The sequence below is a fragment of the Megascapheus bottae genome, chromosome 14 (assembly GCF_031878675.1).
Source record: "Megascapheus bottae isolate mThoBot1 chromosome 14, mThoBot2.hap1, whole genome shotgun sequence".
Taxonomy (NCBI): Eukaryota; Metazoa; Chordata; class Mammalia; order Rodentia; family Geomyidae; genus Megascapheus; species Megascapheus bottae.
Window position 1 is genome coordinate 5,864,450 of NC_143522.1, and position 14,689 is coordinate 5,879,138.

The following is a 14,689-nucleotide window of genomic DNA, read 5'->3' on the forward strand; positions in this document are numbered from 1 at the left end:
TTCACACTCATAGAGATGTATCTTCCCAAAATGCTAATCTGGCTTTGTCAGTCCACTACTACGTACACCGCACATCTAAAACTCTAGAACAGATGTGTCAGATACATTGTAAGTAATTACCCTAATTTCTAGTGGAAAGGTTCTGAGACCAAGTTCTAAATTAGCAGAAAAGACTGTGTGATTGACTAGTAGTAAATGAAGTAAATAGATCAACAGTAGTATTTGTATTAAATTTTTACAGTCCTAATCCTAACTAAAATTTTAGGATACAAACACATTCATTTTTGTGTCACCATTGCTCAATCTCGACACCTGTGTAGCTCTCAGTAAATGCTTGCTAAAAGTAACTGAATTCATAGTTTAAATTGATTTGATCTTTTGTGTACTTTAAATAAAAAGATACAAACAGATGAAGAATGACTATACCATCACCTGGCAGAACATAGGCTGGAAACTTGTGACTCCCCTCCATTCCTCTCAGCCCTCTCAGTCTAGGGGCCCATCTTTGGCTAGTGGCTTTCTGATTGCTGGGGAGTAGAGCCTTCATACACTGTAGTAAGTAACTTGTTTTTTTCATTCTTTCCCAAGGTCTGTCGAGTTGCTTATGAAATCATGCAAACACTGCATCCTGATGCCTCTGCAAACTTCCATTCCTTAGATGACATCTACTATTTTGGGGGCCAAAATGCTCACAATCAAATTGCCATTTACCCTCACCAACCTCGAACTGAAGAGGAAATCCCCATGGAACCTGGAGATGTCATTGGTGTGGCTGGAAATCACTGGGATGGCTACTCTAAGGGTGTCAACAGAAAACTGGGAAGAACAGGACTATACCCTTCCTACAAAGTCCGAGAGAAGATAGAGACAGTCAAATACCCCACATACCCTGAGGCGGAAAAATAAAGTTTGAGTGTATGATATGGACAACAAAACTCAGTTGGCGTCATTCTGCCTCAGATGAAGGAGGCTCAGAAGAAGGCTACGTGGGTAAATGACAGATTCCCCTGGCAACACGAGCAACTGGGAACTCTCAGCTGATTCACTGGTGGAATTCCTCTTTACCACAGTTATAATACCCTCACGCCCATGCACAGTACATTAATGTACTTGCATATAATATGGAAGCAGATTATTTTCTACTTTGTCCTTTCTTTAAATATTATGTGCCCATGAGACAAACACTGCCACATTATATAATTTAAGTGACATAGACATTATGCGTGAGACTTCAAACATGGTGCCTATATCTAAGAGACCTGTGTGATTCACTAAGAAGACAAGAATGACTCCCTCTTGTGGGGAAGTTCATTCTTAGCCAGTGGTGGTGGTGTGACTACTGAAATAACTCCAGTCAACAGATTCAGAATGAGAATGGATTTTTTTTTTCCTTTATAAGGTTGTCTAGATTTTTTTTAAGTAATTGCATCAATTCAGTTCTCTGCCTCATCATTAATAAGTGGAAGGATACATCAGAAAATAAAATATTCACTTTCCATTAGGGACTTTTGTAAAACAATGCCATGAACAAATTCTTTAGTATTCAATGTTTCTGGACATTCTCTTTGATAACAAAATAAATTTTAAAAAGGAATTTTGTAAAGTTTGTAGAATTTTCTATCACTGAATGGTGTGGTAATTAGCTTTATACTAGAGGAACTATGCTAAAAAAATAATGAGTTCTAGCTTTTCAGCCTTACTTTTTTGTTTTCTGTTTCTGATAGAATGAGAATTAGGTCTTAACTGGTCCATTTTGATACTGAAAACTGATTTGGGTTCGTGCATATTACAGAGCTTTAGAAATATTCTTTAGGGGAGCTTTCATTCTCTTATTTTGGATGTTGTTGGTTTGTTTAATTGACTGAAATCATCATATTCCTTGTTCCCATGGAACTGTTCCCTCCATTTGTAAAACTAACCGTTTCAGGTTTGGTAATCTTACTATGTTTGTTGCCTTTTTTTTTTAGAGTGAACTGGATCCTGTTGTTTCATCCAGGAGCCAATCTGTGCCCTTTTCTATCCTGCCCTGCTTTTGAAAGTACCAGGATTCTTTGAGGTTGGGAAGCTGAATCTTTCTGAAGTGTCTATCATGGATTATGTAGAATTTAATCAACAAAGCAGAGAGATACCAGCAGGAGGTCCATGATAAACCTGGAGTTATGTTTCTCAAATACCTCCTTTTAATAATTTGATATTGTAATCACTTCATAAGACTTCGGTGCTTTCCTTCTGAACTTCACTTTTCTCCTCCTAAAAATCCTCCAATTTGTGTGTAGCACCTGCCTCCTACAGATTCCTTGCAAGATCATTTCATAGCATGTGTCTGCCTCCAGAAAGAAAAGTTTGGTCTTTGTGGGAGCCAATATCAGGACTAGTATTATATATCAGGGATCCCCAAAAGAAAAGTTTTGGCCTGCACAGCTTCACTAAATGAAATCTTCTCACCAAATATCCCCAATTTTCCTCCCAGGAAATTCCAGGGTTTCCAAAGAGCAAAAATTAAATACCTACAGAGTTAGTAAGTAATTTCCTATTTCATTTCATTGAGCAGAGGTAAATTTGAAAGTAAGTTATTCTCTCTTATCTCCCTTGTCATTAGTAACTGGTTTGCATTTGTGCCAAAGGTAACTCAGTCTCATTTCTTTATGAATGGGCCAAGTTCCAGGTGAAAGGACCAAAGAATACAAATTTGAAGGAAATAGAAATATTTCCCAAAGACCTAATTTTGGATATTCTACCTTTCAGTTCTAAAATTTATTTTAACTGCTTCTCTTTTGAGATGGATGTGTGTTTTGATCCTTCATATGTTGCCTAATTTGAGAATCATTCATAAACATTGTAAATTTTGTAGGTTCTGTTACATTCCCCTAAAAAGTGTTGATTTTTTAAAAATTTATTTATGTTAGGAGCATTAACTTTGTTGGTCTCAACTTTTCAGCTGCGTCTTGGACAGCCCTCAACTCAGTTCTTTTATCTTAAGCTGGGTTCTGTCCTGTACATAGTTTAGGAGTCTGCCAGAATTGGGAGTTGAATTTATACACAGAATTAAGATTTTTCATTTCCTAGCAATTGTAGTTGCTGTGATGTCCTACAAATCTTTCACAGTTTCTTTATATCACTTGAAAAAAAAAACATAAAAAATGGGAATTCGATTTTTGTGCTGTTTTCTTTCTCCCTCCAAAACTTGCCTGTTTTTTGTTGTTTTGTACCCTTATCCATTAGATAATTTACTCCATCATTCTTATAGAAAATAGAATGGCGAGACTCAAGTGAAAACGGGGCTTAGTCCAGTGACAGCCTCTGTTATACTCAGCTTGTAGTCCCAAGCAGACAGCAAGATGAACTAACAGTTATCAAATGGGAGTATGAAGGACTAAGAAATACTACAGAGTGTATCTTTCTGAGAAGCTTCTAGGGCTATGTTTTTTGTTGTTGTTTTTGTTTTGTTTTGCTAGCCCTGAAACTTGAACTCGGGGCCTGGGAATTGTCTTTGGGCTTTCTCAAGGCTTTTTCTGTCATTTGAGCCATAGCACCAGTTCTTGCTTTTTCTAAGTATGTGGTACAGAGGAATCAAATCTGTGATCACGTTTATACACAGTGCTGTTGAGGAGAAGCTAACTTGTTCTCACCACTGTTGTGCCAATGTATCTTCATTGGAATTAGATTATCAGGATTTAGATCTTTTCCTTGTTAGATGACCCATTTCTGAAAAAAAGACTTGTCTGGAATCTCTTGATTAGCCTCACAGTGAGCCCATCCATTAGGCTCATTGAATGTGGGTAACAGAATCTTACATATTAGTGAAAGACAAAGAAGGAAAAGGTCTTATTGGGGCCTTCCAGTTCCTTTCGCTCTAGTTTACTGCAGTGCATGACTGGATATAGAAGAAAAAAGGTCCTAGCCCTATCCACGGTTTGGTTGTGTCCCAAATGAACAAGAGGGAAGTTGTTTTCTTCTCTGAGTTTAACTTTTCTCAATTTTACAGAGCCAAGCCTACCTACTAGGTTCCCTCCAAATAAAGTTGAGAAATTGTGTTAACTCCTGTGGCAACTGCAGTTCAAGGCAAAAAAAAAAAAAAAAGGCACATTACAAAGCTATCTCTTGGAACTTAGTTTCCAACCTCTGTCAGACAGGCTTGTCTACCTGTATTGATAATCGCTTATGACTTGCAGATGATGTTTTAAATGTTCAATGGCACTTGGTAGAAAAAAGTTTCCACCCCTGTTCTATAGTCATTACTGTCATTATTTAGTTCTGAGAGAATACAATCATTATTCAGTGGTCAGGAAAAATATTGGGATCTAAATGGTGCATCCTGAAGTTTTTGCAAGCAAGTCTCCTTAGTGAAGAAGAAATACATAAGTTCCCTTTGACCACAGTGAGCTGCTATTTCAGTTATGCTCCCAGAGCCTGCAGTAGGATTAGTAGACGTGTGCAAAATATGTATGTGGTTTGGGGGATTGATGAATTTCAAAATTTGACTGTAATACCCTAATTTATTCCAGATTCAGATTCTAGAGAAATTTTAAAAGTTCAGTGTCCCAAGGGGACACGGAGGAGAATTGATTTTATCCATTTCTGAAAATAGTCTCCCTCGTGAAAACATGGAGATGCTGTTTCGGGACCCTGAGCAGGGAAAAGACAGGCTTTGGAAGTTTGGCTCAGAGGTCATTGATATACATGTTTGAGCACTTCCTTGTGCATTTTTTCTCTTTATATAAATCAGAATCCTTTAACTCCTTAGTAGCTGCTGTGCTATTCAGCTTTGCCCCTCCCTCTAGTCCAGGTCAGTTGCCAGCTTTGTTTTTTTCATCTATAAGATTATCTTAATTTTGTATTCCTGCCACCTTTACAGAAAATGATTTCTTGTAAATGCTTCTATTGTACCATTCTATTCCTCATGCTAGCCCCCATTCCTGATGGCGTTCATAGACTATAGTTATGTTATTGGCATCTCTAAAATATAGGGGGAACCAAATATCCTCTCAGACAGTTTTAGGTAGGATGCTTTGTGGACCTGAGTCATAATGAACTACAGTAATGAATACATAGTATTCATGTCCATTATGTATTCATATCCATTTAAACTAAATGTTTCCAAGTTTTTTGTTTGTTTGTTTTGTGGCTCATGGGGCTTGAGCTCTAGGCCTGGGCTCTGCCCCTGAGCTTTTCAGCTCAAGGCTACTACCCTACCCCTTGAGCCTCAGCCCCACTTCCCATTTTCTTTCTTTTTTTTTTTTTTTTTTCCATTCCTGGGCTTGAGCTCAGGGCCTGAGCACTGTCCTTGGACTTTCTCAAGGCTAGACCTCTACCACTTGAGCCTCAGCACCACTTCCGGCTTTTTTCTATATGTGGTACTGAGGATTCGAACCCGGGTCTTCATGCATGCTAGGCAAGCACTTTAACCACTAGGCCAAACTCCCGGCCCCCCACTTCCCATTTTCTAATGGTTAATTGGTGATAAGAATTTCATGTTCTTCAATGCCCTGGCTGGCTTTGAACCACAATCCTCAGATCTCAGCCTCCTGAGTAGCTAGGATTACAGGTGTGAGCCACCACACCCAGCTCATTTCTAAGATTTTTAAATAAATGAGTGTCACCATACATTCATGAGGAGCATGGTTAGGGCATCTTTTCTGTAAAACAATCTAGTCAGAGCCTGCACTAAACACACACACACACACACACACACACACACACACACACACACCCATGGTTAGGGCATCTTTTCTGTAAAACAATCTAGTCAGAGCCTGCACTAAACACACACACACACACACACACACACACACACACACACACACACCCATGGTTAGGGCATCTTTTCTGTAAAACAATCTGGTCAGAGCCTGCATTAAACACACACACACACACACACACACACACACACAAGCATGCATTGAGGGTTATGGCTACTTTATGTTTTTGGAAGATAGTCAAGAAGATTGGAGAGTTCCTGCTGACCTCCTACCATCAGTAACTACTGTCAGTCAGCAGTGTTCTCTGTAACTTCTCCCATGTCACTGTCCTATCGAGGCTGTTGTTCCTGTCTATCCATGTGGGTAGAGAAAAGGTCACTGACAAAAGAAAAGAAGCATGTTGGCTCATAATCCAGATGGATATGAGAGCATCTGTGGAGGCTGGGAATATATAGTACTTTGTACCCAGAATGCAAATACTTTAGACAGTGGGTGAAAGTCAACACTTGAGAAATGACGGGAATGAGAGTTCCTGGCTAATACTCCATTATGGATTTACTGCCCCTAAGAATTTCTGATCCAGCAAAGGAAATGGAGAATAGTGGATACAAAGATCTAACTTGACATTTCCTATCATCCTAGTGCCTACAAGAATAAAATGTCCCTGAATCTGATTCTCTACAGACAAATCAACAGTACTCACTGAGGATTATTAACTAGGATGCAGAACACCAAGGCTCTGATTTGAATGTTACCATTAAGTGTGGATAAATCAGTTTTTCAGAGACTCATTTTCATCATCTGTAGAATGAACTGGTTGGAGATTGGGTCATCTGGTTGAGTTTCATATGTCTCAAAGGGTAGCTACTATTCTACTCAGCTGATTATTACCCTAAGCACATTAATATGACCAGATATTTCTTTTTCTAGGCAAGCAAAAGGTGTTTCTATGCCTAATCTTAAGATTTTTAAAGAAAATATGTGTGAACTAGTAAAAGGGCCAAATAACATTGAGATCCATGGTCTGTCAACTTATGACTTCTGAACTAGAATGAGAGGTGTTTTTTGTTGTTTGTTTGTTTGTGTGTGTGTTGTGCTTCCAAGTTCCATAGCCGCATATGTCAGTTCTTTGGAAATATCAACTTGGCTTGCTGTCATTTGGAATCAGAAGAAACTGAGTATGCTGAAGGACAACTGTGCTGAGACAACTCATACACTGGGACTCCCTCAGATTTGGCCTTAGAATGGCATAGATAATTTCCAAGTGCTCTTGCAGTTGTAAATTTCTAAAAAGATCATGGTATAAAGTCTGAAATTCTAAGAAGGTCCAAAATGGAGCCAACTTGGAGTTGTCTAAGGCTGAGCAGTGATGAGATAGTGAAAAAAGGAATGAAGATCATGAGATCGAGTGACTTGGTGTTTTTCTAGATCTCCATTACAACAGAAAATCCTGTTTATATTTGTAAATTCTTTGTTCACACACTACTGCTTCCTGGTAAAGCTTCTTTCATAGAATCATAGTTGTTGTTTCAGCTAAACTAAGAGTTTTGTAGGCCAAATCTTTGGGAACCAAGAAGTTGAAAGCTGAGGGTAAAGTTGACATTCACTACAGCTAGATCTCACTTTCCTTCCCATTAAAGAAATCAAAAGTGTGACAGCTTTGAAATTTTTTTGGTAATTACACCTCATGATTGTTGCTGGTATGTTACAAAGGCTAAGAATGAAAACATCTGATGTGTATTAAGATTAAAGAAACAAAAGATTTAAAATAAGATAGCTCTGAAGTTTGGGATTCACATCTGACGACTATCAACAGGTTCAGGCTAAGGTTGTGCTTTTTTTTTTTTTTAAGAAGCTAACTTGATGTTTCAAAGAAATGAATTTCTATAAGTCAGTAATTGGCAGTCATGCCACTACCTGTTTGGGGAAATAAAGCTTTATTGAAACACAGCATACCCATTCATGTATGTGTTGTCAGTGCCTCCAACAGCACAGTTGGTTAAGAATTTGTGGCAAACTGTGTGACCCACAGAGCCTGAGGCACTTGCCATCTGGCCTTTTCAAGAAAACCTTGCTGACTCCTGCTCTAAGAGGTGCTGTCATTCAACCTCAGATGCAAAGAGGCCTAACATCTCCAAAATACTGAGTTTTCAGAGAAGAATTTTGGAGTAGTAGTAATATTGTATTTGAGCTCTCACTGATCTATGAGATGTCTTTGCATCAAGTAGATAAAGAAGCTTCTTAAAACAAATATTGTACTATAGTAATTTTAAGGCAAATTCTTACTTTCATTCACCAGAGAAATCACTTAAGAAATACCCAAATCTGCATTGTCTCCAATACTAATTGGACTTTCCCATGCAAGTATGTCTGGTGACAAAGCACTGAACTTGGAGTCCAGAAACCTGAGTCCTGAGCTTCTGAAACCTGAGCCTCTGAAACTGACCTGCTGATAACTGAGCAAGCTGTAAATCCTGTCTAGAACTCAGATTTCTGTTTTGTTGTCGTTTTAACCTTTAAAACGAAGGTAGCTTCCAGTTATAAAGACAGACATTGCTTTGTAAGGACTAATAACTCTACAAAATCAATTTCACTCATGTTTTTGGACATTTCCATAGTTCTACAGTTCCTTTGGAGAATGAAATCAGTGTAAGAAGCTTAGAGTAACCAGAAAAATGCATACAGACGAAACGGGGCTGGGGCTGGGAACTGGAGGTGGCTTTAATAGTAAAGAACTATCCTTGAGCAACAAAAGCCTAGCAAGAGCACGAGTTGTTCAAGATGTGTCCAGAGCTGGCACGTGTGTGTGTGTGTGTGTGTGTGTGTGTGTGTGTGTGTGTGTGTATACACATGCATGCAAATGATAAGTTGATGAGCAGCAAACTGCCATTACATCAGGGAGATATCTGAGACATTCACTTGGCCTTGCCCAGCTCCTTTAGGCCTGAGCCTGCCTGCATCTGCTGGGAGGTGAGTCCAGGTGCCTGCCATGCACTACATGGAGAGGCTAAATTACAAATACTTCTTAGGCTGTCACTTAACCCAATTCCTAAATGTAGGACGAATGCTAAGTAGGACCCGATTCATTTTAACAAGATGCAGCTCATAGCAGGAACTATTTTGCCATGTGTGCTTCAGAGAACCCATTTCTCCTGCAGGTATTCTGTAGCTGAAGCCAATATGGGAATGATACATTTTGTGAGCCATGTCATCCTAATGTAATGCTTTAGTTTTCTTCCTCATGATGGCTTGTCTAATTTCTAAGTCCAGTTGCATTGGAATTTCACACTTCACTTCTCCAGGGTGAAGAGAGCTGGAGGAGGTAGAAGTTACAGACTACATTTTATTCCTGGCATTGTCTGGCATGCTGCAATGGTGTTGATACATGGCAGTACATCTGGGACAAGGTTAGTGACCCACTAAGGTGGCATGAGCTCTGATTAGAGAGCCTGGAGCCAGCACAGCTGTCAGCATTCAGTTTCTTTCTTTTTTTTTTTATTAAGGTTCTGCCATTTAACCTCTGGAAGCCACTTTTCCTTCCTACTTCCAATAAAAGACAGAAGTAAAGGCCAAGGTCATTGCCCAGTGCAAGCCCCAGGAGCTGACTGGGCTGAAAAACGGCCTGTCTCATCCTCTCTCAGCAGTCATTCCATTATCAGGCTTCTCGGTTGACAGGTAGGCTCCAAGATGCACAAGCTCCTTATCTGGAATTGCTCTCACAGGAGCAGCTGTGCAAGAAAAAGGGGTGACAAGGCTTAAGTAAACCCATAGGGAAGGTAAGTCAAGAAAGATTAGGTTATTAATTATTGTGATCATCTTGTCTGGGTTTTGTTGTTGTTGATCACAGGGCTTGAATTCAGGTCCTGAGCACTGTTTCTGTGCTCAAGTCTAGTGGTCAACCAATTTATGCCACAGCTCCATTCCCAGTTTTCTGGTGGTTAATTAGAGATAAGAGTCTCACAATATTTCTTGTCAAAGTAATAGGGAGAAGTAGAGAATTGGAAGTGTAGATGAGAGAAGGTTGACTATAAGATGAAAACTAAGCTCAGTGATTGGCCAAGGAGGTTTTTCCACAGTATTTTCTTTACTTCTGTATTTGTTTGATGTTTTGAGTGATTTTTTTAAAGTTTATTAATATCTGAATTCAGTACAAAAAGTTTTCGAAAGTTTGGCTAAAACTACTACAATGTTCTCCAGCGAACATCCTTTTCCCTAGGGATGTAGCCATTTTGCATTTTGTGGCAGAGCCATGTGACAAGTTCAGGCCAATGGAATAGAAGTGATGTGAGCTCTGTCAAGTGTGATCCTCGGGAGTTCCTCTGAGCTTTCTACTCATTGCCTCCACGCTGAATGCAGATGCTATCATGAAGAGCTCTGAGCTTCTAGGCAATGATGGCCTATATAAAAACAAAACAAAAAAACAAGTTTTCTGAATAAGTTCATCGAGTAGATCCCCCTCCCCTCCACTGATGAACCTGTAGTCAACTATGAGATATTGTTAGGAAGAAGGGTTTTGAATTGTTTCTCTGCCTAAGCAGGTTTTAAGCTACTACTTTAGACAGAGGAAGAGATTCTCAATAGTTGTTTGACATTTTAGAGAACCTAAAGCTATAATTAATGACCTCCGATGATGTCAATAATGTTGATAATACTGAAAGGGATTTAAAGGTCTTATATGAACTGGTTCATTCCATCCTCACAACAAACCTATGTTAATGTCGTTTCTATTTTAAGTAAATTTCCTAAGTCAAAGAAATTGTAAGCAGCAGCCAAGATTCAAATCTGGTCAGTCTGGCTCCTAAGCTATCTCTTCTCTGGCCTGAGATAGTACCTCAGTGTTTTGGACTTTGCCATCAGGTATGAGTACCAGCATGAAGCAGTGGCTAGATCACCTACGTAAGCAGTCTTGAACCCCATTCCAGGGAGTAGTTTAAAAGGGAGAGAGAAAAAGAAAAAGTCCTCTGGACATTCCCATGTTCAGTAAATGAGTGAGCCAGAGTTTAATGATAATGTCTTTGCTCACCAGGGTAAAACCAAGTGTGAGTGCTTTGTCATTCTCTGATTTACTTCTCTTCTGTAATTACTCAACCATGGTTTATCCTGCACTTGCCACAAGGAAGAAATATTTGCCATGTGCTCTTATACAACCCTTAGGACCCTACTTCCTCTTGCTGGCCCACCCTTGGTCATCCCTTTCTCTGAGCCTTCCCTGGAACCCACTGTGTTCTCCTCTGTCCCTAGGCAGCTGGGAGCCCATAGTATGGCAGAGAGGCATGGAAATGTGTATTCATATCCTTCAAATGACACCAGTAATCAATCACTTCCTGGCCTTCTCACCTGGCTTGCTTGCTTCAGGCACTACCTTCGACAGTTAACAGCAGAAAGGGGCGTGCCACACACTTTTAGCCTGTGTTCTACCTAAAATAAAAATTTTCAAACTGTATTTCATGGAAGCCATCAGACAAGATGGGAGAAGTGACAGGGAACATTTTGTACCACCCCACTCCAGAGAGCAGTCCCATTTAAGGTGCTCCATATATGGTTGTATTTGGAGAATCGTTTGACTCCTGAGAAGAAGAGCTAGAAACCCCTTGCTTTGGAAGTCCCTTTGGCAGGCCACGCGCTTGGGTTCCTTTATCTCTTGAACCTGTCAAGTTCTTCTGATTCTCCCTACTCCCAGGATTCTGTGGAGTTGCTGAGGATTACTGGCCACAATATTTATTCTTCAAGATTCAGAGAGGCAATTTGGCAGAGCACCTACTGGGTCCCTGGAACTACAATGGCTTTTAGAATAATTGCCTCTCACAGCAGTTTAGTGGAGCTACATACTAGTTAGTCCCATTTTTACACATGAACAAGCCAGGTTTAAGTGGTATTCACAGGATCCCATAGCTGATGTGTCTGAGCATAATCTGAGCCTGGTGGTGACATGTAGCTTGTGCTCTTTTCACTGTCCTTGGCAAGGCCTGTACCCCATCCTTCCCCCCAACCACCACTCTCCCTCCCCCCCCCACCCGCCCAGGCTTCTATCCCCCTTCTCCTGTCTACCTTACTCTCATCTCCGTTCTTTCATATTAGCCTCTCTAATATTATTATTTTCCTCCTGAGCTGGCTTATTTATCACTTGGCCATGTCTCCTTATTCATGTAACTAGCACTTAAACATTATGCCTCCCCACTGCCTCGTTTGCCAGCACGGTGCTGAGTGCTTACGAGCATGGCAATTAGGCTGTGCTCAAAGGGGCCATAACATCTGCATCTTCAGCCACTTTCCCAGGGAAACAGGATGGAGAGGAAAGGGTGTGAGAGAGCATATGGTATATGCGTGGCGGAGATGGGACAAAGGCAGGGCAGGTGACAGGAAGGAGTAGTACCGGGCACTTCTCCCTTGGCGGCAGTTAGCTCAAAATGACCTGCTCGTGACTTGGGGTTACAAGCCTCTAGGAAGGCCCTCAGATCAGCCTATTGTATCTTGTCTAGATGGTGCACAGCGACAACAGCTTCTGCAGACACTCACTTAGAGACGCCTGCCATGTACCTTACATGTATTTAATCTTACCATGCCCAGAAAACCAGGTCTTCATAGACTCAGTGAGCCTCTAAAGGATGTAACTTTTGAGGCTAACACAACTAGCTAGTAGAAAGTGGGGGGGAATGGCAGAAAGGCCTGAAAATTAAGGAAGGGTTGGAGTGAGGCGCAGTTAAGGAAGGCCTCTCAAAAATGCCTGTGCATGGCCAGTTTTTTCTCCTTTTTTCTACAGATGATATTATATAGACTCTTTCATGCCCCTGTTGTATTTTTCTTTTTAGTGTGTGTGTGATGTTTCCATATCAGTAATGCTATAATACGGGTTTTATGTGGTCAAGGCTTGGTCCTCAGCAAGTGTGCTATAGGAGATGCTGTAGACATTAAGAGAACAGATTTAGGTGACTGAGGTGTGCCCTCAAAAGAACTGATGAGACCCTCGCCCCATTCACAGGCTCCTGGATGATGGGCAGCCTTTTGCAGGCTTAAAAACAAAGCCCAACAAATTATAGACTGGAACTTCAGAAGCCTTAATCCAAGTAAACCTCTCGCTGTCATTTGTCTCAGGTACTTCTTGTAGTAACATGAAGCTGGACAACAAAAGCATATTAGAAAAGAAAGTAGATTTCATAGCATTTACTTAATGAGTCCCCTATTGATCAAATCTAAGCACAATAAGTGAAGATACCCCACTATCCTGGCCTCTTCTAAGCTTGAAATTATCACCTAATGCCCCCAACCTTCAGCCATATCTAGGCCTCAACTTCTGAATTTGAGATGGGGTATGGGAGTGGATGAGACCAAAAACTGAGTATATACCTCTACAGGTTGCAGGCTTGTGTTTTTTTTTAAATCTATTTATTATTCTAAAAAACAAACAAACAAATAAACCCTGTTTTCTGGTTCTGGTTTGGTTTGGTTTATGACTAATATGTTCTGGCCTGATTTTGCTCCCTTTGTGGGGCTCTCTCTCTTTCTGTTGTGCTGTTTACATCTCTACAACCTTCACCCCTAATCTTTTCTCCAGAAAAATCTTTGTCCTATGCCTTCCAGAGCTTTCTCTCTACCTACATACTACCTTTATCATAGAGGACCTGGAGACATAAAAACTATGGTGTTATCACTTAATCTCACACTGGAGTGACAAATGCAGTCTTGTGACAATCAGGAACTATATATGGGGGTGGCTAAAATGGGGATATTGTTAGGTTGGTTTGCTGTGTCCTAGAAGTTAATTGCGTTCATGGTTAGGAAAGGTTGGATGAGAAGCACTTAGCCAACAATAGGTCTGGATGGAGAATTTCTTCAGTGGTAGTTAGGGGAAGTAGTTAGGATCTAAGCCAATAAGCAGGGTCCAATCCTTGTCCTTACATGAAGCCTGTAAAGACAGATTCTTTTCGATCACAGATTAGCATAACAAAACTGATAGTAGACTGAGTGCCTGTTATATATAAAACACTCTGTTGGAAGGTCTGAAGTCTCCATTTGATCATTTTACATAGCGTGGCTTTGTGTGCCTTGCTAGGGTTCTGTGCCATCCAGACCCTTTTCATTGCTATTGCCACACACATCTATGGTCTTTCAAGGCCTATGAGTTTTGTTGGCAGAGTTCATAGCCTGTAAACCAGAAGGCAAGTCCTTGAAAGTCACAGTTTAAATCAGGATAGTCACAGAAGTAGACATCAGATTAAGATGGCACAGAGAACCTGCCTAATCAATATTCTCTAAACTGAACTGACCAGGGTCAATGAAAGCCCTCTGTAGAGCCACGAGGGAGGACACGTGCCCTCACTCACCGAAGATAATGGTCTTGGGAACAATTATCAGCCTAATTTCTTTCTACATCAATGTAGATTTGATGCCTGGTAATATATGTGTTGTACCTTTAATGGCCTTTTAATGATGAAGAGGATCAAAAGCATTTTAGATCTGAACCTGCACCATTAGTCTCCATTCCAGAAATTCACTGTAATTACTGCAGCTGCTTCTTGAAGCCTTGCAAAAGCAACTGATCTTGTGCATAGATCTGCACAGTTAATCACAGTCAGCACAGAGTCTGACGCAGGTTCTGGGGGGTGGTTGCTGAAGGTGGAGAAGGACGGAGAAGGGTGTCAGTGGGGGGAGAAACAGCGAGAAGAAAAAAGGGCTGAGTCATTCGGGACCGAGAGTGTCCGTGTCAAGCTCTCTTAGTGATCACCTCTCTTCTCATAGAAACTTCCAGACTAAGAGTGAAATATGAGTTGCTGTCAAAACATTAGGTTATTTGGCCTAGTGGTAGAGTGCTTGCCTAGAGTGCACAAAAACCTAGGTTTGATTCCTCAGTACCACATACATAGAAAAAAAAAAGCCAGAAGTGGTGCTGTGGCCCAAGTAGAAGAGCACTAACCTTGAGAAAAACCCAAGGACAGTGCTCAGGCCCTGAGTTCAAGCTCCAGGACTGGCAAAAACAAAAAAACAAAAAAAAC

The 14,689-nt window shown here is 40.6% G+C and overlaps 1 protein-coding gene across 2 annotated transcripts in view; it reads left to right on the forward strand.

Annotated features, from left to right (window-relative positions):
• Window positions 1-1,585, forward strand: part of Fut8 (fucosyltransferase 8) — a 167,888-nt gene extending 166,303 nt beyond the window's left edge. For both annotated transcript variants that reach the window (XM_090344301.1, XM_090344302.1), the window contains exon 11: window positions 589-1,585. In XM_090344301.1, coding sequence (XP_090200427.1) covers window positions 589-906 — 318 coding nt within the window. In that variant the 3' untranslated portion in view covers window positions 907-1,585. The remainder of the gene's footprint in view (window positions 1-588) is intronic.
• The last annotated feature ends 13,104 nt before the right edge of the window (window positions 1,586-14,689 follow it).